The sequence below is a fragment of the Acanthochromis polyacanthus genome, chromosome 21 (genome assembly GCF_021347895.1).
Source record: "Acanthochromis polyacanthus isolate Apoly-LR-REF ecotype Palm Island chromosome 21, KAUST_Apoly_ChrSc, whole genome shotgun sequence".
NCBI lineage: Eukaryota > Metazoa > Chordata > Actinopteri > Pomacentridae > Acanthochromis > Acanthochromis polyacanthus.
In genome coordinates this window covers 1495298-1519639 of record NC_067133.1, presented here as the reverse complement: position 1 = coordinate 1519639, position 24342 = coordinate 1495298, and the positions used below count along the sequence as shown (strand labels likewise).

The following is a 24342-nucleotide window of genomic DNA, read 5'->3' as shown; positions in this document are numbered from 1 at the left end:
TCGCCACAAATCCACTGCATCCATCTGAGGCGACTGATTTATTTGTAATCAAAGGTGTTTCTCGTTTAACTTTTACACTGAAAGAGCACGTTTGGCAAGTTGAACGACAAAATCAAAAATATTCGAGTTTCAAAATAGTGCTCCAAAGAAAATAATTTCTTTTTATATGAGCATATCTTTCATTCTTTCATTGAATTTATGTGTTTATTGGAAGAGATGCTTGAAAGTAAACTCAGCAGTTACTACAAATATACACTCTGTAACTATCTGCAGAGCCCAGCTTGTGACTTTGGTCTTAAAGGTCAGGTTTATTCCCAATGGAAAACGAAGCAAGAAATTTGATTGTATCCAAAATCTAAATTTAGCACTGAAGTCTTGCTCACATAAGTATATCAAATTACAAGTAAATATATGTCAAGGAATAAAAATCCCACGGGAAAATCCAATTATCCTCACAGATCTTTGTCTTGAGCCATCCTAACTACCAAATGCAGTGATAATTCCCAAAGAAACAACACAAAACTCTCCACACATGCCGACAAAGTTGGATCTGAAAGTGAAAATTACGCCCACATCAAAAAAGTATTTGCATAAAATATGTCAACAACGTTTCAAGACAAAATATGTTCAGTAAAAAGTATTATGCACTTATCTTTCCTCTTCCCATAAAATACTAGCCTAGCCGCGCTAGACAACCCACGGCAACAAATTTAATTCTCTGCCAGGGTGGGTCTAGTTACCCTCCATAAGGCTCAAGGTTGGATGCGCCTAAAACTGGCCGGACCAATCACCATGAAGTGTAGAGTCAGAAGGCGGGCGTAACTAAGTGACGACAGAGGCGTGACGATTCTGACAGAAACAACCGGCGCACAATAAACAGTTATCTTTCGACTCGGCTTTGGCCACAGCCCTTAAAGATTTGAAGCTAAAATTCAACTTGAAAGATAAACAAAGGACGGCACTGAAGTGTTTCATTGAGAAGAAAGACGTATTTGGACTTATGCCGACGGGATATGGCAAATCCTTAATATAGCAGTTGGCTCCACTGGTTGGGAAGCTAACGGGACTTAGCCACAATCCAGCGCTGTAGGAACTACGTCAGCCTATTCGTTGCGTTGATTGGTTGTATACCTACCCAATTGCTGCAGAGGGATTTGATAGACAACCTTTTAGCCCGCCTCCCTCCCTGTCGAGCGTGCCTAGACCCTTGTGCCTTCAGAAACATGGGTCTAGCGTGGCTAGGCTAATAAAATACGCTTCCACTGATGGAATCCATTTTCCTTAAAGAGAAAGAGAAAGGTACCAAAGCCCCATCCCTTCACATTTAGCACCATTAAAAAGCCCTTAATGTCCTCTGTAGATGGCAAAAGGAGTTAGTTTAGTCGTCTAGTGGTAGTCAGGAGGATCTGTCTGTCAAATGTAGTAGCCTGTACCAAAAACACCAAGAAGTCCTTCTACATCCGGTCACATTCTGCAGTTTGAGAGCCAGCACGCTTTTTTCACCATTCCGACCCACAATCCTCTGTGCAGTTACATCACCATGTCTCCTGCAAATCCAGCAAATCCAAACAAGCTTAAGATGCCGAGAACGCGCAGACTGCAATTGTCCAAGTTTAAGGTGCACTATTGTGATGAAGTTTTATGTTCGGTTGACTGCATACTGCATGAAACTATGTGTAAAAGCAGCTGTACGTACTTAAGGTCAAAGGAAAAAGCATGCAATTTAGAAATGGAGCTGGTCATGCTTGTAGTCTGTTGGGTTCCTCTTCACCTCTCACTAAACAGAACAGTAGAAGGTTATAAAGGAGCCAGTATATGAGAGCTCTGTATCAGTCTCAGACTGGAAAATGATCCAAAATATGCATCTAAAGATACTCAAGGATGAATGAAGAAATCATTTGAGCGTTCTGAAGTGACTGGTGTTAATTAAACTTACCATCTATAAAAAACAGACAACTATTGAGGAAGAGGGCACCCTTCTAACCTGACAGAAATCAAGCCATTTGTTCAACTGAAAACAGAGAGAGGAAGCATTTGATTGCACCGATTGCCTCAAAAAGGTGTTAAATTAAAATAGTTAAGACTCGCGATGTGTTTGTTCATTATCATTCTCATTCGTTGCATTATTTAAAACAGCACAAAAAACAAAACAACAGTGTATCAGGGTTATTAAAAATGAAAAACGTGGATTCCAGTTAGTTTAACCCTCATGTTAACCCATATTAAGGTTTAAAAATGTGGAAAATATATTCACAGTGAAACGTCTGATGTCCACATTTTCAACATTTTTGGGAAATCTTTGAACATTTTTTGGTGGAAAAAATAAATGTTAAAAATGTTCCTTTAAGAACATTCATCAAAAACTAAAAATAAAAAATCCAGCGAATTTTGTAGGATTTTAGTTGATTTTTTTGTGAATGTTCTTAAAGAAAACATTAGAACTTTTACTGATGTTTATGTAATCACTTTAGATATTTTTAGGATTTTTTTGGAAGACATTTACTCATTTTTTGAAAATATTTACAATTTATATATATATTTTTTTTATTTCTTGCCAAATTTGGGGATTTTTTCAAAATAAAACTTTAAAGGGATTTTCTTCCTGAAGATTTTGGAAATTTTTTGCTGAATTTTTGGGTATTTTCAGACAAGGGAACAATATTTTTTGATGCCATAAATGAGAACAACAGCAGAGTTAAAAAAAAATAAAAATAAATCAAGTTAATAATCCAGGTTAAGAAAAGGTTCAACTTCGGATGAACTCAAGAGTTTTCCAAAGATTTATACCCAAGTATGAAAACAAAATGCAGAAACGTTAGGATTTACCAGTTCAAAATGCTTTAATTCACTTATATAGCCACCCAAACATGACCAAATACAGATTATAGATCGATATAAGTAGGCACAAACAGAGGTGTAAGTTAGAAGTAGGCACACATAGTATACCTGGAAAATAACTGCACGGTGCTGGAGCCGCATCAGCTCCTCTACGACCAGCAGCTGGTTTATTCCCAAACGCCGTCAATTTGAATTTCAGTGTCTCATAATGCAAAACTCTGTCTAAAGCACCTTCGAGGAGACTTCCAGGAAATGAATAATCGTAGCTATAAGTCCAGTTTCAACCAAATTTCAACACGGAACTCTACAATTCTAAGCAAGGATGTGAGGCCTTTCTATGAAATACATCAATCAGAAATCTGTTCATAAACCACTAAAACCAACCGCATTTTCCCAAAATATAGTCGACTATTTCTCAAGAAAGGCTGACGAAGTTCTGCCGCATTTTAAGTCAGTTAAGTGATGGTTGATTTAGGTGCCAGTCTCATCCCCTCTGACACAGCTGATAACATTACCTGCTTTTCCCTCCATTTTCACATCCACTGTTCCCTTTTGCCCCCTTCCTTTCCTCCCACTTTCCTCCATACTTCCGTTCCCCTCCCTTCCTCCCCACAGCCAGGACCGGCGTTCAGCTGCTGACGGCGTGTCCCGACCAGGTCTCGTGTTTGGTCCCCGGGTTCAGATGGGTTATAGTCACCTCCACCGCCTGGACCTTCTCGTGTTTGGGAGGGATGGAGCAGATCTTGTAGCTCATTTCGTCGCCCTCCACCGGCACGTACTCGCCTTCGATGCTGGAAGACGGCCAAAGAAAGAAAGAAAGAAAGAGGTTCATAAATTATAAATCAGCGGAGGGAAAGTGAAAGTGATGCACTGAAGTCATTTGTCTCCTGTCGCCCTTCTGGTGCTGGACTGACTGTGCTGAGAATTTAGATCCTGTTTTCAAAAATACAGAGCTTTACAGTTTTAACCCTCCTGTTGTCTTCATTTACGGGCACCAAAAAAATATTGGTCCTGTGTCTGAAAAAAATCCAAAAATTAACCAAAGCTCTGGAAATTTGCAAAACTTTCAGGAAGAAAATTCTAATAATTCCTTAAAAGTTTCCCTTAAAAGTATAATTTTAAAAAATTTGGCACGGAAATTCTTGTAAATATTTTCAAAAAGTAAAAATCTTCCCAAAAAATCCTAAAAATATCTAAAGTGATTACATAAATATCAGTAAAACTTCAACTTTTTAATCACAGGGGTCAAACATGAGGCCTGCAGGCCAAAACCGGCCCTCCAGAGGGTCCAATCCGGCCCGTGGGACAATTTTGCAAATTGTAAAAATTACAGAGAAGACATTAACTGCAGAATGTACATTGATAATACTATAAATTTAAGATAACTTCTAGACCATCACAAGTTGTTTTCATCATAACGTAAAATACTAGATTGCTCATTTTTCTTTTGCCATTTTGTGTCTAATTTTTGTAATATTTTGTCTTGTTTTTTTGTCTTTTTTTGTCGTTTGTCTCATGTTTTTGTCATTTTGTGTTTCCTTTTTGTTTCGCTTGTGTTTTTTTTTCTTATTTTTGGGCATGATGTTCATCTATTATCTATCACATTTGCTAACCTGCTGCTCTTTAAATCCTTTAAACAAATTTGTAGGCAAGACGCTTTGCTAAATTAGTTGTGTTGGCTCCCTCGATTAGTTGGCTACCAAAGAGAAACATTCCATATTTCACGTCGTTCTTCTGCCTCGTGTGTGAGCTGTGAACGGTTGGCATTAGCGCTTGGATTTACAGCCATGTCTTGGGGCTATGAAAGCTGCCAGAGAGGGAAAAAAGGCAGTTGTCACACCCACTCTGCCTGCAGGGAGTGGAGGTAGAGCACTGAAAACAGACACTGCCCTGCTGTGGAGCAACGCTGTTCATCGGAAATATACCCCTCTGAGTAAAACACCGCTGATCCACGAAAGTATCGATGCAGATAATACAGGGCTCACTACTTTTTTATCCTCAAGTTATCAACAATAACACTAATCGTTATGTTTTAGTTCAGCTCACTTGTGCCAATGAGTCACAGCTATCTGGAAATTAATGACACAGTGGTTTACTTTATGATCAAAACGACAAAAGTCAGACAAAAAACAAAAAAAAAGCAAGAAAGTATTACAAAAACGAAATGCAAAATGGCAAAAATGGGACAAACGACACAAAACAAAACAAAAGAGACAAAAAAGTTACAAAGCAACAAGAAACTGACACAAATAAGATAAAAAATGACAAAAAAGGAACAAAACGACAAAAAAATAGACAAAAAACACAAGCGAGACAAACACAAAATGACAAAAACATGAGAACAAAACATTACAACAATGAGACGCAAAATGACAAAAGAACAACGAGCAATCTTTACGATAGAAACAACTTGTCACGGTCGAGAAATGATTTTAAATCTATAGTTTTACAAATTTACAATCTGGAATTAATGTCTTCTCTGTAATTTCTACACTTTACAAAGTCGTCCAGAGGGCCGGATTGGACCCTCTGGTGGGCTGGTTTTGAGCCGACACCCCTGCTTGAGCATGAGCAATAAAACTACCTTAAATACTATATGTTATGTTTGACTCGCATGTTTTCCATTTGGTCAGTTGGAGAGGGGAAAAAAAAAAAGACTTTTTGAACTGTGTCACTGTCCTGTTTTGCTTCAAACATTGTGCTGCTTTTATTTAACGTGTGCGTAGGTGTTTCATTGTGTGATCATGTGTGCACTGCTGACGTGTTTTAAGCCTGTGGGTGATAACAAAGGCACTGCCATGAAGGTCATCAGATATTCTGTTGTCCTCCTACACACTCCTGCAGCTACTGCCATCCCAGTGTTTCCCTCCACTCCTACACTGAGACACACCTCATCAGCGACACAAAACATCAATGAACCCCTGTGTGTATGTGTGTGTGTTCAGTCCTACACAAACTCACTTACTCCCCCAACGGCCAGGACGCTCCTACTCACCGACCGACCCACAAACTCACTCATCCTCGAGGCGCACACTTACTCCGAGATGTGGACGAAGATGTCCTTGCCTCCGTCCGACGGCGTGATGAAGCCGTGGCCTTTGGAGCGGGAAAAACATTTACACACACCACTGAACGCCGGACCCTCTGCTGCCCGAGCCGTCCTGCAGATGGTGAGAAAGAGCATCAACATTAACTCATTACTCCAACCCATGACTAAAAGATACAATGTTTGGATTAGCTAGAAGTGTAAATTGCAGAATCTCGTGACAATACTTGATGTTTTCACCACTGAGCCTGACCCCTCTTCACATCATACTGAGGAATTTGTACCATTGTTCATCATTACTGGATGCTGCTCTACACATTGTGAGAAATGCAGGCATTAGACATGCACTGCCAATCACATATAATACACAGCATTCATTCCTTCTTGCTCATCTCTTGCAGACAGTTGGAAATAAAAAGTAGAAATTATATGTAAGCATCTACTGTTGACAAGTTGGCCCCAAGAAGTGTCATAGTCCTTGTACGAACTAGCAGACGGATATCTTTGTCCTACATTAAAATAAATAAATTTAAAAAAAAAATCAAGATCTGTCCACACAACCACTGTTTTAATAGAATATCTCAGCACAAAGTAGAAATGACTACTAACACTCTAAAAACAAGACGACATGGTCATCAATATCCCCCGCCACATGTGATGTCTATGAGTCTATGTCCAAAATAGTGATCAAGGGCCATAAGTCTGTTAAATATTATCGCACAGGTCTCTTTTTCGAACTTGATCAAGGTGTCCATGGTGTGAAGCTACACACTAAATTTCATAATCCTAGCTGTAATAGTTTCCGAGAAAAGCTGTCCCCTTCATGTCGGACAGACGCACAGACGCACGGACGGACGGACGGACGGACGGACGGACGGAGGCCAAACCTTTATCCCCCTTTTCCACTTCGTGGAGGCGGGGCATAATAACCATGCTGCTCCAGTCTACATCGTCATTACGTGAAATACCAAAGCAGACTGTCATACTATCATTTCTGCGAGACGCCATGGACCAAGAAATATTGGACACAGCAGACCCAGAGGCTTTTCTGAAGTGAAGTTTTGCAGCAATGATTGATGTAAAGTCCTCCAAAAGTTTGGGGTCACTTAGAAATGTCCTTTCTTTACTTATTTTCTACATTATAGATTAAAAGAATATTTATGGAATTAAATTGTAAACAGAAAAGTGTTAATCTTCAGTATTAATCTAAAATGTAGAAAATAATACAAATAAATAAAAATAATTGAATGAGAAGGCAGGAGTGTTCAAACGTTTGACTAGTAGAAATAAACTGGAAAAATCTACACTTTGAAAGGTGTTTGAAAAAAAAATCTGCATCCGAGTGTCTTACAGAGGCCCTACTGCAGAGAAAACTGTTGATTTTACAAACTAAATAAGATTAACCCTCGTGTCGTCCTGCTGGTAAAAATCAACCCGTTTTAAATTTTGAAAATGTGGAGGAAAATACATATTTTCACAGTGAAACTTCTGATGTCCACATTTTCAACATTTTCGGGAAATCTTCGAATATTTTTTGGTGGAAAAAAAGAATTGTTAAAAATGTTTCGTAAGAACATTCACCAAAAAAAAATCTACCAAAATCCAGCGAAATTCGCTGGATTGTGGTTGATTTTTTTGGTGAATGTTCTTTAAGAAAATATCAGAAGTTGTACTGATATATATGTAATTACTTTAGATATTTTTAGGATTTTTTTGGAAGATTTTTACTCATTTTTGGAAAATATTTACAAGAATTCTCTTGAGAAATTTGGGTGATTTTTTTAAAATAAAATTTTTAAAGAATTATTGGAATTTTCTTCCTCAAGGTTTTGCAAATTTTCAGAAATTTTGGAAAAAAAAATTTGCAGAATTTTTGGATTCTTTTCAGACAAGGAAACAATATTTTTTGATGCCCATAAATGAGGACAACAGGAGGGTTAATGTTAGTGAGGACATGACTACAGTAGGATTTTTTTTAATCTTGATGCCAGTTTTGCCTGTAATAACAAATGAAAAGTGCACCATTTCCACTCGTTTCACTGGCTTGTTTGTGTTCTTACGCTGAGCAGGTCCTGTTTCTGCGTGTGGGCAGAGGGCTGGGGATGAGGTAGCCTCTCATGGGGGAAGGTGAGCGGTCTCTCTGTCTGCAGGCTGGAGGCAACAGGGACTCTGATGGAACAAAAAAAAACAGCCGTAGTTCCATTAGTACCATGCGTAGAGTCACAAAGCATGTCCTGATACGACTTTTAACAGCTCTCCATGGCTCTGTAGCAGTGCTAGCATAATTTCTCTGCATTTGAAAACCTCCTCCTTGTACCTTCTCGACATGCCCATATGGTGTTTTTTACATGCTAGAAGATGCATCCTGAGTGAAATAAACTCTCAAAAAAAGAAGTCATTTTGAGTCTTGGAATATGCTTGCAGACAGTCCCCCAAGACTGTGCAGCGTGTCTTCAATGCAAAATCTGGAAAAACTTCACCAACTGGCAAACAACTTTGGACTTGGTACCAAAAACGTAAAGAGAAAGGCCGCTTATGCAGGGCTAAAGGATCTGGCAGACCATCATCAACATCAGCATATTCCAAGACGCAAAATGACTTCTCTGTGGGAATGAAACTGAAAACAGAACAGAAATAAAACATTAAATATAAAATCTTGATCTGTTTCTTTACATTCTGTGAAAATTTAAGGCTATTTCAACAAGAATTGAAAAAATTATTGCCCTGCTAAATGATGTCAAATGTTCTGGGACACCCTGTGTATATAGTGGTTTTCTTATTTTGCACAGACAATGTTTACCTTTGGAAAGCCTTGCTGGATTTGAGAATGCATCCAATGGGGTATGACAATAAAATCAGGCACAATGTGTTCATTTCATGACAGGAGACATGTGATGTTACCTAAAATTAGTTAAAAAGCCCACATATATCGGTATCGGTTCATATCTGAATCGGAAATTGAGAGCTGGACAATATCGGCACATCGGTTATCGGCAAAAAAGCCAATATCGGACATTCCCACAAAGGAGGCAAGAAAGAGACATGAGGAGAGAGGAGTTGAGGCAACGGGTATTTCACAAAAATGATAAATTCTTGCTCCAGAGCTGTTGTTGTATGGTGACACAACTTAGCATGACGTGTGACGGCTCCATCATCTGTCCGTTGTTTTGTTATACCCGACTTTTTTGCGACCTCGATTTGACTCCGTGTGTCCTGCTGCGGACATGATTTGTTTATTCCCGCTGTGTGTCACGCCTCCTTCACATGTCAAGAGTGGAGAAAAAAACTTCATGAGACGCTAAATGGGCCTTTTTACCTGGAGAACGTGGCAATCCCGCAGAGGGCAGCGGAGGGGTGACGGGTCGAGACCCCTGGATGGGCGTGGCCTGAGAGGACATGTCTGAAGAGGCGGAGTCAAAGGGCAGGGAGGAAGGAGGGGGCGTCACTCAAAAAGAGAGCACGGCAGAACCTGTTAAACACCTGCGGAAATGAAGGATATGAGAAAAGATTTAGTCATCTCAGCTGATTCCTCGCCCTCTGCTTAATGCTAGAGCACATAGAACATCAGCGTGAGTTTCTTTAAGGACATCACGTTTTCTAGAAGCACAACACCTCCTATCCCTTCAAAAAAAAAAAAACAAAAACATCAAATCAGTGACCGGCTGGTGGCATGCTCAAACCCTACATTGCCATGGCAACGATAATTTGAGGACAGCCTGGGCCGCTGCGACCTGAACGAGAAGGAGAACAGTCCTCTCATTCACCTCGGCCCGGGACTTACATCATCCACCATTACATCACCAGCTATGCCAACCAATTAGGGAAAGGCAGAAAAGAAAACCTCCATTGATTTCTTCTTTCCATTACTGGCATATTGTTTAAAAGAATACAGAGGGGAAAAAAGAGGGGGCTGCTAAATAAATATAAGAGAGCAGTCCAGAAAACACCTGGATTCAATGTCTGTATTTCTCAGTGTTTCTACAGAAGGCAGAAGAAAAGGAGGAAGATTTTTGTAGCTTCCAAAAACAAGGATTGAAAGCGACTACATGTGAACCCAGTTTTTAAAACAAAAAATCGCAGCTCAAGCTACGTGATAAGTGAAATTTAAAGCTGCATTAATAAATATTTTTACGCTTGGATCAAATGACAAAGTGTGATGTGGAGCGCTCACAGCTCTCTTCAGCATGTGTTAGCGCATCGTTTTGTTTTTCTTATCTGGCCTGCAAACTGTGCCATCTCCAATTTCTCAGCAGAAAGGGTATAATCACTTAGCTAAGATTTCCTGTTTTTCCACGGGGAGCCAGTGAAGATTATCTTAGATTTCCATGGCTATGTGAACTAGGGTAGCCTTTCTGCAAACAATGGTAGTGCCAAAAAAAACAAAAAACAGAGGAATAATGTAACTTTAGCTCAATCGTGGTTACAACATTTACAGTTAACCTTTACATGCAGTTTATATATGATTACAGTAAAGTCCAAAAGTGCAGTAAAATGTCTAAAAACATTTCTAAAGCCACTTCAGGAAAAGTCGCCACATTTCAAGCCCCAAATAAAAGTCATTTCGGGTGTTTATACAGCTGCCAAATGTCAGAGTAGGTCAAATGTGATGCAAAGAATGTGTAACGGTTAAACTAATACTCTTGATACCAATCAACTAAGACAGCTTTAAGCAAAAAAGCACCAAAAAAAGGGATTGTTTTTGTTCTCAAAAGGACAGGAGCTCTTATGCTATCTTTGTTACTACTGTGTATTTTTATTCTGCTTTTAGCTCTTTTACTGTCAGTTTGTTAATCAGTCTACCACACCGATCCAGAAATATGTCAGCTGTTTGTTGCATTGCTGTGAAATTTTCTTGGTTGGTTGGTTAGTTTTTATTTCATTCATTGACAAAAGAAAAAAAACTAACTAACCAACCAGTCTGACTATAAACACTAAATTCAAGTGATGATAAAGTTTGCAAGAAAACTACAGAGAACTTTAGTGGAGCCGAAATTAGTCAGCATAATCATGATTATTTTAACATATTTTTTCCTAAAATGCTTCAGTCCATTGTAACAAATGTTTTTCTTTTGCGTCACTGTGTGATTGCTGCATCAGTTGTCTTTGGCTCCACAGCTCCACAGTTTTAGACAACAGTGGCTGCAGCAGGTCAGTGTAAAAATTTCCAAAGATTCAAGGTTTCCAAAAAAAAAAAAAAAAAAAATCACAAAACAAAACAATGTTTGATGGCACAGCAGCCCAATGCACCCAAAAAGCAGCACACAAACACTATTCTGGAAGCCGCCACAAAAGGCAACAGCACCACGAGCGTCTGTTTATCAGCAAGAAGAGATTTTAGTATCCTTTTAGCTGCTAAATGCACTCAAGAAGTTCAAAACTCAAAAACATGATAAAATTGTAAAGTCAATTAGGCTGTTTTTCAAGGAAAATCAGTCGTTGAAATTTATCGACTCATCCGTAAAATAGTCAACAAATGAATCATCTTTAGCTCTACGGAACCTTCCAGCTTCCTGAAGGTGTCGGGTAATGGAGAAAACAGCACTGATAAGAAAACTGTTGGGTTCATTGATACAGTGGAACAAAGATCACGGCTGTGTGCTTGTTTTGACGGGTCATCGAGCTCTGTTGCACCGGGTTTTTATACTGAAGAGCAGAAGAAAACCACAGACATAAATCACTGTAACAACTGTGAGCAGACAAACCAGAAATACAAGAACACGGCAGATGATTAATAGTGGAAAAAAAACAAAACAAAACTGCGACACCAAGCCTTCAAAGACTCTTTCCAAATCTGTAGATTTGAGCCAACTCCCCGGCCTCTTATCTGTTGTAGTTCTCGGTGAGAGTTGTTTCAGATCTACATATACAGCATGTTTATCCAGGGAGGTTTGTTCAGGACACGGTGGTTTGTTGGACAAAGATAAAGCTGCACGCTGCCAGCAGGGGTCTGAGCACACAGAGCAGAGAGAGCACGGCATCTGATCTGTCTTAACTCAATAGACATGAGACTAATGCAATCACAGCCTCTCTGGACAGCATGCTTAGCTTATGATCAACCATCAACGCACACTCACACTTAGAGGTTCTGTTTAGACTGTGAGAAGAGCAGCACCCCAAAATAATAGACATCATGTCAACACACACTCAAGATGACTTCTTTGCCGTTATGTCACATATGACTAAAATAACTGACTACATAAAACATACAAGAAGGGCAGAGAAAATAGTTGCTGGAGACCAGAAGAAGGGAAGGAGACGGGGTCGCTATAAGAAGAGAGGAGTAGGAAAGTGAAACGGAAACACTGCAGATAAGCAAGAGATAAAACCAGAGGGAGGCTTGGAAAACATGATAAGGAGAGTACAGATTTAGCCTCCTTACTGCTTTCTGCTTTAAAGGGCATTTTAATAGATGCATGTTTTAATGAAGTAACCGTTAACAGTTTTCTTTAAACTCTGCAAACTACTGCAAATGCTCCCAAGCATACTGTAACTCGTCCAATCGTAGGGCTTTCAGTTGATCCCAAATGGCATGAGAAACAAGTTGAAACTTCACCTCAGTACGGTGTTTGGTACTGGCGGGGCCCCTCACGGATTCTGACTCTGAAAAAGGTTACGTTCACTCGCTACATGCTTTTCAGAATCTTAACCCGAACCAAACTTTACCAACCACAGCTGCAGCTAACAGTCACTTTCATTGATCAATCTATCTACAGTGGTCCTTCGTCCATCGTGGACGTTACGTTCCAGACTTCCCCACAAAGTAGTCACCATAGTTATTTTATTATTTAGATATTTCAAGGCTTTATAAACCCTCCCCACACTGCTGTTATTATTATTATTTTTAAATCTTTATTTAACCAGGAAGTCCCACTGAGATTAGAAACCTCTTTTACAAGAGAGACCTGGTCAAGGTAGCAGCCATACGAAATTTAGAAGTTATATAAAACAGATACAAGATACAAAAATAAACAAGAAAACTTTTTTTTTTAAAATTATATGTTGTTCAATGTGCCTTTCTGTATTTTCGCGTTCTTGCATTGTGCATAATAAGTTCATTTATAGGCTTTAAACGGTGCAGGTTTAGAACAAAGGTTCGGTGCTGTATCTGGTCCACATCTGGAATAAAGATGAGGTTGTAAATACTGACAGGGTCTAAGGATCAGACTAATTCCTGGGTAGGTTTTCTGTGGGTCAGACGAGGAAGAATCTTGGTAGCCAATGAAATCAGAAAGCGAGGGATAACCTCCTTAAACAGGGTTCATTTTTGACAGTTTGGCCAGTAATTGTGCAACATTTCCGTCACTGAAAAAGAAATGCTCTTTTAAGATAGCCTAGCCGCGCTAGACCCATGTTTCTGAAGGCACAAGGGTCTAGGACCGCTTGACAGGGAGGGAGGCGGGCTTAAAGGTTGTCTTTCAAATCACTCTGCAGCAATTGGGTAGGTATACAACCAATCAGTGCAACGAATAGGCTGACGGAGTTCCTAGAGCGCCGGCGGATTGTGGCTAAGTCCCGTTAGCTTCCCAACCAGCGGAGCCAACTGCTATATTAAGGATTTGCCATATCCCGTCGGCATAAGTCCAAATACGTCTTTCTTCTCAGTGAAACACTTCAGTGCCGTCCTTTGTTTATCTTTCAAGTTGAATTTTAGCTTCAAATCTTTAAGGGCTGTGGCCAAAGCCAAGTCGATTTTTTGTTTATTGTGCGCGGGTTGTTTCTGTCAGAATCGTCGCGCCTCTGTCGTCACTTAGTTACGCCCGCCTTCTGACTCTACACTTCATGGTGATTGGTCCGGCCAGTTTTAGGAGCATCCAGCCTCGAGCCTTATGGAGGGTAACCAGACCCACCCTGGCAGAGAATTAAATTTGTTGCCGTGGGTTGTCTAGCATGGCTAGGCTATGTTTAAGATGCATTTTACATTGAATTTTTTTGCACAAAGTTACTTTTTTTAATGTTAAATACAACCTTTTTCTTTTTTACCCTTACGGTTATTGTCTGTGGTTTTATTAACCTTTCCCACACTCTTATAAACACTTCCGATGCTCTCAAACACTTTCTACACAGTTTTAATGGCATATACAGTTCTATACAAGTACTCACCAATGAATATACTACAACTTAAATGATGAAGATGATGAATTATTTGTGTAGCACTGATTACACTGGGATGAACGTACTGCACAGTGAGAATGGACAAGGTGAGATGCTGAATGCCGCTATACACGAAGATGGAGGAGACTGATGCTACAGTCACTGAACCAATCAGAGCCCAGCACTCTACGCTACGCATTTAATATTCTTTTAATGCATTTTAACTATAATTTTTAATATTTTTTATATCGTTTTCCATTTCAATTTATCAACTGGAAAATGACTAAGATTTAATATTAGCTAGTTGGTGCAGGAACATGCTGGGTGAGGAGGTTAGTCGTAAGTAAAACAGAAGAATTTGGACTCCCAGTAAATGCTGTGTTCTTTGTTCTACCAAAGGAGCAGAGCCGAGATCAGGACTTCCAGAGAGCAGTAAGCAGTCACTGAGGATAAGATGCTGCTGCAGGACGGTCAGCAAATCTCCCTGAATTGTAGGGTTGCCTGCTTGTTGCGCCTCACTGTCCTGTTTTCTGTTTCTACATGTGATAAATACAAGCTGTGGCATGTGGGTGTGGAAGATCTGGAGCCGTTTAGAGGCACCTGATGGAGCTGGAGTGACTAAGAAGAAAGGAAGGTAAAGAGAAGTGCAATGTGCTTCTCTTCTGATGGGCAAAGACGCTTGATTAATTTTTAAAGCGCATTAATGTGAGGAATTCCAGATGAGGGCAGGGAGACTGCAAGGTCAAACGTGACAGCATGTCTGTTTGTAAAAGTAAAATGTGCACACAAACTGTAAGCAGAACAATGTCCCCACAGATGGACACATAAACACATCTGTTTAGTAAACTCAGAGACGTGATGTAAAAGCTGCTGCCTAATTGTCCTAATAAGGAACACATGAGAAAAGGTAGTGTCCCCACAAGGCCTTTAAGAATGTTAAAAGATCCCGTATGGTGAAAATTCTATCATGTTTCATCTGCCTTAAAAATCTGTAGGTGTATAAAAAAGGTTCAGCACATTAAAACCTGCTCACATGAATCCCAGTTTCCATGATTTTCTGTTTCTGTTGTAGGACAATGCAACGCAACAGCACCTTTGCTTTGAGTTTGGTGATATTTCCATGCATGAGGATCACTCCGAGAGAATACGCGAAGCAACAGATGTCACACATTGTCAGCTGCTTTTCTCTCATACTGATCATAGGTTGAGAAAATCTCCTCCAGTGGCAGCTCAGGTGCATTTAAAGCTAAAAACGGTGAAACTTAGAATGTTAGAGATTTAAAAAAAAAAAAAGAGGTTAAACACTACAAACATGACTAAATATGTATGCAAGCATCATTGCGAATAATGAAAATGATAGATAAATTGAAGCGGTTGTAGTGAAACAGAAATCGAAAATGCTATAAAATAACCGCAGCTTTTGGAAAGGCTGCTCAACTGGTCGAAACACTGAGGGGGCAATTAAGTCTGGACCCGAAGAAACCGAGACTTTTTGGGGAAAATGGCACAGACCATACTTGCTTCTGATTTGGATTTAATTGTAGCTTGCAGATTAGTCACTCTCCTACCTCATTACCTTTTCCTGGAGGAAAAACAAAGACATCACCCTTGACTACCAGGTTCTTTCTACCACAATTCTGCATTAAAAAGAAATGACATGCATTGCCGAGATTGTTGTAGAGCTGTAACGCTCGTCCAGGAGCAGATTGTTTTTGTTGGCATGTTAAAATGAAAACGCATTAGTGTGGCTGCAGTCTAAATCTACCCGAAGGCTCAAACTGGTAGAGGAGAACAGACACAAAGTGAAACAAAGATTAGAGGAAAAAGAGACAAAGGGACGCACTGAATTACATTTAAGCATCATACTGAGATTTAAGAGTTTAAGAGTCAAGGAGAAGAAGGAAAAATCCCATAATGTTTCGAGGATAGAGCACCTGTCAAGTTAAATTAAAATGCTATCAGAATATTATTTTTGATATGAGGTCAGGCTATAGCTGCCTCAGTCCCGGGGCTGTAATAACTCTTACTTTAATATATCAGAGGGCTCTGGCAAATACCAAATAAATTGCTTCTTTTCTTTTTAATTCCCTCTGTATAAACACAGCATTGTCTACCTCTCTGCCGATCACACAAACACAAACAATAGCCACACTCTGTTATTCTGCCTCTCTCTCACACACACACACAGCGCCAGATTAGACCTGTGTCCTATGGAATTTTCCATGATCGTACCCTCTGGTTGACCCAGAGACCCCGCTGACACAGCAAATACCAGCCGAGTGGGGCACAACACGCACACATGCATGTTTAGATGCATACATTAGCTCTCAGGCCAACACACACACACAAACCATTCACGTGATGAGCCCTTTATATTGTATGACCACCGTCTCCGCACAGGCAGGACAAAACGATAACGATGATGATGAGTTTATTTCGAGCTTTTACAAGGTAAAGTTTATACATGTTGTGAACAGTACTTTGGCAGTTTTTCTACTCTTCCAAGATGTTTTGATACAATTTGTTTGAACCTTATAAACATGTCAATACAAAAAGAGAAAGAAAAAAAAACACACAAAAAAAGAAAAACAAAAAAGCTCGAAAGGACCTCTCATGAATCCATCTGGACTCCATTCACTGGTGTAGAGTTTCAGCGAGGCATCTTCTGCAAGACTAGACCCATTCATCTGCATTCACAGAGAAAGCAATCACAGCTTTAAAGGCCCAGTCCTTGACATTTCTAAATCAACAAGAGTAGTATGCATTGCTTCTCTGTGTTATAGATTTTCTGTTCCAGCCGCTCAGGAGTCTGTGCAATACAAAAACAGAGAGGTTTTCTGCTGCACATGATATATGTCTTGGTTGCAGCAGTTACAGCTGTAAGTAATTAGGTACAAAGTAGAAGAACTGGTATGGTGATCAGATGGAAGGGCAGAGGAAAACGGATTCTTGAGCACATGGGCTAGTCTGCTTTATTAGAATAGTTTAAAATTTGCTGAGCTTCGGATGAGAAGATTGATAGCAGTCTCATATCTGTACGGTACAACTGATGATGGTTAGCTTGAAGACAAAGGAAAATCCTACTATCACGACCATAAAGGCTCAGTAATACCCCATTTAGACTGACACAGTGCGTCACTATGGGTCACACCACGTCATACGACCGCCCTTCACCATCCTCTTGTTGACTGGGGCGATTTTTGCATGAACAATGTCCTCAAAGCCGTTCAGAATACGATTAGTCATGATATGAACGAGTTCCTTAAATATACTCGGCTCAACACGTTACCTAAGAAAATAAACATTTGATTGCCTGGAGCTACTTCACAGAGTTGAACTGTACAAACAGCAATCACTTTTATTTACGTCACGTGCAACGCCTGGCTGGGCTCGTGTCTTACGTGAATGGCGTGTCTCGAGTCATACCGCGTGTCTATATGCGGTTTGAAAATCGTATAATTAGTGGGAAGTAGTCCCGTCACCTCCTGTGCTGCTGAGGCCTTACTGATGGATGCAGCAGGAAAAAACGCAAACATAGAGACACGACCGGGAACACATAGAAGCAAAGACACAGCAGTCACAGACCAGGAGAGAAAGAGGCGTACAATCAGCTGCAGCAGAATGGCAGACTTTGAATCCAACTCCAAAAGCTTTTATGCCATCATCTGGAAACCAAGAAATCAATGCGGAACTCGAACATTATCAGTCCGCCTTTGAACCATTCAGGACACAGAAAAGGAAAAAGGGCATAAAAAGAAATGCTCTTTTAATGGCACAACCACCCCGCTGTCTGAAAGTATAAAAGCTGACTGCGACTAATGTATTATTCACATGGGATTAGTGTTACCTGGGGATCTCTGGTAATTTCATCCATCTCAATATCCTCCCAAATTTCCATCTTCTTGTTCATGTGATTTCGCCATTTCTGCGAATGCTCCATAGGCCTGTTGTGTATCGGCCTACTCCTACATTTGCACCTAAAACACTGCCATAATTCGACCGGGAAAGAGGTAGAAAAAGAAAAAAGAAAAAGAAAAAAAAAACTAAAATTCCCCCAGTCACTGAGAAGCAGATTCACAAAGGACTAGAACTATGGCAGGACGTCGGTTGTCGGCGAAATATGGTAGATAATTTGCGATGGAATTTTTACTTTCCAAATTACAGACATGGCGCATTCGCACAGGCTTAAGATTACAGACATCCCCCGCAATTATTACAAATCACCACTGGTCCCGAGGTAAACCTTAAGGTCGCACATCTGCAAACACCAAGTCACACCAAGCCAGATTATGCATTTCAAAAACTAAAGAGCCCAAGAACGATAGACGCAAGTATGAAAAGAAAAACGAGGCGTCGAGATGGGACTACCACGTGAAGAAGTGGAACTTTTAACAAGTTCAGTGTCTTTTTTTCTGCTGCTCCATCTTGTTCTGCACCCCAATCCATGTCTTTTACATCATCCTTTATTGTATTCTCTGTTATTTGTCCCTCTCAACAGCTCTCCTCTTTCACAGGTTCACTCAGTTCCTTCTTCCCGACGGGGTAAAAAACAGAAAGGAGAGAAAATGTCAACGAGGACGAGGTGACACAAAGGCAATGAGAGTAAGGTGAGCTGAATACTAAGCAACAGACATTTAACTCAGTAGAAGAGAGTAAAAGCTATTACTCCTCTTCCTTTTCACACCCGTACAGACATAATTATCTTACCTTTGTGCCATTTCTCTGATTTTAATGTCAATTTTAATGTAATGCTTTAATTCTAAAGTCTGAATATGTTGCATTTATGCTGTGATTTTAATGTCAGCTCTCTTTTCTAAATGTACTTCCATGCCTCTGTAACCTTGAGATGCTTGGGTGTGAATGGTGCTACACAAGTAAACATATCTTGCCTTTAATTTGGGAGATTGATGCCCCTCTTTCACAGTAAATATGTACATATGTGGACTAGGTTTGTGTGGTTTGAAGCGCTGGTGTTTATCAGGCAGGAGAAGCCGAGTAAAAGGTGGTACTAAGTTGCCTCTTGGAAATGTGGAATCCATCGTTTTTACAGCTCAACCCACAATTAGGACATTTTGAAGAGCTACTTTGAACTACTTCTTAATCAGAGATGATGTCACTGTGGTTCCGTCACTTCAGTCCTTTTTCCATTTTCCATCGCAGATTTATGCGAGCCAGTTAAAGGTTTGAAAGACAATCACTGCAACTAATGAAAAAGTGGCCAAATTTTTTTTATCTCATAAATCTGGCAGCCTCTTCGACCCTTGAAATGAGCAGGAGCTGACATAAACCACCGTCACATTTTCACATCCGCCGTTATTTCTGTGGACTCGGAGCGCCTTGAGCCCTTTCAGCTGATGGTGACCCCAGTTATTGTGGCGTCACCGTTATTACGTGCTGAAATGAATGAAGTGGACAAGGGACGCAAACAGCTCCGGGCTCCGAGACTTTTATGCGCCGGCACAAAGTATGAGAGGATCTGCTTTTTACGCATTATGCTGCCGGTCTTGAGAACTGGAGGCAGAAAGCATTAACCTGAAACACAGAGGGCCTATTATATGGAGCTCTCTGTGTGTTTGGGTGGGTAGGTGAGCGGCCCTGAGTATGCATGTGTCACAGTCAAAGACGGTCATGGTCCTATAATTTGATGACTCACAGGCCTGATAAGCATCAATCTCTTTGATTCACGTCAGCAGCCTCGTTCTCCGTACCGGACGACATGAGGAGCGTCATGTTCATTTGCATGTGGAGATGCAGTGCTTTCCATACTTAAACACATTCATTCACTGGCTGTTTTACCTAAACTGTACGTAGGACGCAGGTGTAAAGCTGCCACTGGCCATTCAGTTCAGGTATCTTTGTCCTTCCCTTCCACATCCATGTGTTGCTGTGTTCCTTGCTGGAGGATCAGGGTTGTGCAGCAAGGCACCCCTGCTAGTTTTTTTCCGAGGATTATCCATTTTAATGACAACGCTCATCTCATGCATGGAAATGTTCCAACCAAACAATTCTATATCTCACTATTTTGACAGAACACTGAATAGTTTGCTTAGTCTGACCCGCAACAACTGTGATAAGTTTCAAGAAATACAAATGGGCTGGAGTGTTTTCCCCTATAGCAGAATGGTAGTATGGTGTAGCCAGACCATTCTGTTCTATAGAAAGGGCCGACAAAGCAAGACTACGCGTACTGTAAATGTGATGTATTACTGTTACGCAGGAGTATATAAGCTTAGTAGTGCTAACAATTGTACTACATACACCACAGGGCAAAAGTTTGGAAGTTTCTGTTCATAATGTCTTTCTTAAAAAGGTAAAAAATCATAAAATTCCAAATTCTTTGGATTTTTGGGATGTATTTACTGCATGAGCTGACTTTGTTTTCATTGATATGCACCATTTTCCTCACTTTACCTTTAGGTATACATTGATGTTACCAGGCAATTGCTGAATAAATGCTAACAAAAGAGAAGAAGGACTTAAATAGTGTTCAGCATGACAACAGAAACAACTCACGGTTTTGTCTCTGAAGCCGTTTTTGTCGCAGACGCTAATTCCCCTTCATCATGTCATTTTGAGCATCCTCAGCTGCAGAAACAAAAAGCACGCAAGTTCTCCCAAACTTTGACAGCAATAAAAAGGGGCTCACATGGGCTCACAAGTAGTGGTGTGTAAAGATTATGTTGGATACAGTACAGCACATTAACAAGACAAAACTCACCAGAGTAGACCAGTGAAGGCTGTTCCTCATTCCAAAGGCTCAAAACAACCATTTTGGGCAAACGCCCCGTCCTTCTTTTGTCCGTTTTTATATAGGAAAGCGAAAGAAAAAACACCAGGATTTAAGGATAAGGCTAATCGATTTTTTTTGTCAAGTAAGTTTTAGAGTTGAGAAGATTTGCAACAGTCACAACTTCAGTGCAAAAGTTTAAAAAAAACAAAAAAACAAAACACCAAATCACAGTTTGCATTATTCACTTTAGTTCTTTGGCTTTTGAGAGTTTGCAGACAAAAATGACAATGTTTGTCCAACATGACTGTCACTCTCATTAGCAACACAACTGCTGCTCCTACTGTAGTTTCCTCTGGTTTTACAAACGGTTCAACCGTACCACACAGTTGGTAAAAGGACGCCTTTCTCATAGTGACGGCTGCATCCACAACTCACTTGTTCTACGCTCTTGTAAGATGTCACTGTGGCCTCATTTTCAATGGAAACAATGAAGTTCATTCCAGGTTAGACTAACAGGTTAGAGCAGTTTGTGTTGGAAACATCACAGGCAAAACCATGCAGTATAACAGGGATACTAGTGTTTGTCGTGTGCACAATGATATGAATAATGTCATTCTCTGTCCTCTTTGTAAACACCATATTGTGAATGTGATCAAAATTAGGGTTAACCTGGGATGCTGCAATCTATATGTCTTTTGCATATAGATCAAGGTGATTCATTTCACACATTAAAAAAAAAAAATAAATCAAAAGAAGTACTTCACTCAAAGCGATGATTTATTCATACAGGTTCTTCTAGTCAAGAACAGGTGAGGAGTCAAAGCATAGCCTTTGATCAAACTATTTTTACCTCATCTTTTGTTATTTACCTTTGAGTTCATGCAAATTAAACTCGTTTCACTCAACTTGAAACAAAGCCAGAGTAATTATTATTGGCACACGAAGAGACAAGCACTTCAGGACACTTCTGTCTCTCTGGGTTTGACCAGACATTTGTCTCCATGCTGTAATTTATCACAGCTGTTAACATGTTCTTCTTTTATCTCGTCTGTATAGCGCTGTATTGTAAAAACACTAAAGAAGACAAATCTGTCCAGCTAAAGTCTACACTCTGCTAATTAGATTTTTTGATCAGCTTGTACGATTTGCAACTAGTTGGCAAAGCAATAGAAGTCCATGAAGTAATATCTTTGCTGTAATTAACAGAAGACAACATCAGAATCAGGTACGTTTGCACTGATTACTGCAGTTAAAGGTAGTCTGTGGGGGTTTTGACCAGTAGCAGTACCGCAGAGCAAGGTATTTACAAATACAGGGGTCCTCGACTTACATCAGAGTTCAGTTCCTAAAGTGTGTCATAAGTTGATTTTCGCCGAAAGTTTGAACTCCAGTGAAAATGTAAACAAACCCGTTATGTGCATCACGATATTGATCAGTTTACATACTTGTACAACTACAGTAACAAAAACAGTCGTTAGCTCACACTGAAACACAACTCAGCAGGAAAATACCGGCAAAAATGTAAAGTGCAAGTCTGACTGATGCTTGGGAGCCATAATGAAGTTAGTGAATGTAGCATAATCCAATGTAGCAGCAAATGTAAACAAAGCCATCTTATAGCGCTGCAGTATACAGTATTCGTCCACTCCGCTCACCAACTAATTCCAATGAAACGCCGTACGTTAAACCGAGGACCGGCTTGTAATCGGTTCTGATGTAACGGCGAAACGACATAAGTCGAGGACGTCGTAAATCAAGGACCTCATTTAGTTCCCTATTTTCTTTGTATTGTGATGTGTACGATGATCCAATTTGAAATACAATTTTGCATTTTTAAAAGAAAACTCCACGGTGTACCTTTAAGGTTCTCTGACGTCTCTAATCCCACCGTTTACTTCTTTGTGTCCTGCTCACATTTGGACAGGTCTGCCCTCTCCCCAGGGTGTCGTTACCACAGCTGATGATCCCAACTTCCTGGATACAGCAGGAAAAAGGAAGCTCGAAATGAAGCTTCATCCTGTGCAATCACGACAGACAAGAACCTCTGTGTATGATCTGATTTATTTGGAGGGCTCTCGTGAAGTTTTCATATATAGAATTTCCATACTTTTTGAGTGGATTTCTACTCAACTCTGATTAACTCTTAATACATACTTGAGGTTATACGCAAACTGGGACTCTATACTTTGTAATGCCCCAACCTAGGAAGATGCAATGAAGGCCCAATAGCAGTATGTTGCCTAATTAAAGGCCGTTATCTTTTGTTCATGCTACCAAATGTTTTGCAATGCCCTTTCATGGTGATTTGAGTCTATGTATTTAAGCTAAATTATCAAACTATTCTTCTGTTGCTATCAGTGCAGAGTTTAAGGCCAGCATCTTATTATCAGTCATACTTATGTTAAACTCTGACCTAGGAGGTTTAATTAGAGATAATCCTGATTTAGATACTGCAGCTTTTCCCCAAATGAGCCCAACCTAACCTGGCAATAGCCAGATTAATAATTGTGTAGTACTTGATAGTACTCCACAATATCAATATGGGACCACTCCATGTAAATCTGTTCGGAGGAAAGAGGCACGGATTGGACAATGCAACAGTATGTCCCGCCTCTGACAGGTTTGTTTTTAGCCAATCGCGGGATCTTCACAACGAGCGGAGCCAATTGGTAGATCAAACTCTTACCAAAACCCGTAGGTAAAAAAGCACAAACATCTTTACCATCCAGAAATGAGCAAAGCGCCTCTCGTTGTTCTTCCTTCAAAGAAGCGATAGGAGATTCAGCTAAAACTGACTTAATAGCAGCATCTACACGATCGTTGTCCTCCGTTGCCATGTTTGTTTTGATCTACTGGCGCTTGGTGTCGTCTTCACACCCGGATGTCCCGCCCCACACACGAATACTGCTGCGTGATTGGCCCGTGCCAACTTGGCTCTGTGCAAACAGTGAATGCGGGAGCGGAGCAAGATGCTTTCTTGAGAGATTTGTGAACTCACAAATATCGCGAGAAATCAACTTGCTGGCAAGGTTAAGCCTAACCCATTCCAAACTAGTTAGAGGAGCAGCAACTACAAAAAAACCTCTCATAACAAATAGCGCAAACGTTCGGATCCCATTTGTCACAGGGAAAAGTCTGCAGAGAAAAAGGGTTTTCGTGGCCTTCATGATGTATTTCCATTTGGTGATCTTTTTAAACACACAATCAGTGTTTTTACTGAAGGAGTCAGGAAGCTGTATAGTTCTTGGAAAGCCGACACCACAAACTTCAAAGAGGAGACCTTCCACCTGACACTACCTGAGCAGGTTCAAATGATCTGCACCTAATTTGGGAACTCCTGATTCTATTGTGGCGAATATGAAGGTGTGAGAAATGTCTGGACATTTTGAAAGGAGGGAATGCTGCTTTCCTTTGGGGCAGTTTAAGAGATCTTATTTGGTAGCTTTATAAACTGATTTTGACCAAGATCATTGCTGCTTTATCACACCGATTGTTGTCTGTTACGTAAAGCTTATAAATGTGAAGAACAGCTCTAGGTGTTGTGCCTCAGATATGCAGATTTATGATCTAGTGTTACCAATAACCCTTCGTTTTTAACTACAGTTGACAGTAGACTTTAGTTGTCGTTGTAGCTGTA

General features: G+C 40.2%; 1 protein-coding gene across 1 annotated transcript in view; it reads right to left on the bottom strand.

The window, feature by feature from the left end:
* Positions 1-2821: 2821 nt before the first annotated feature.
* The window catches only part of carhsp1 (calcium regulated heat stable protein 1), a 35283-nt gene continuing 13762 nt past the window's right edge, over positions 2822-24342 (bottom strand). Inside the window, exons 2-5 of the mRNA XM_051941002.1 lie at positions 9201-9364; positions 7945-8053; positions 5877-5999; positions 2822-3629 (exon numbers count right to left, since the gene is read on the bottom strand). Coding sequence (XP_051796962.1) covers positions 3467-3629; positions 5877-5999; positions 7945-8053; positions 9201-9282 — 477 coding nt within the window. The 5' untranslated portion in view covers positions 9283-9364 and the 3' untranslated portion in view covers positions 2822-3466. The remainder of the gene's footprint in view (positions 3630-5876; positions 6000-7944; positions 8054-9200; positions 9365-24342) is intronic.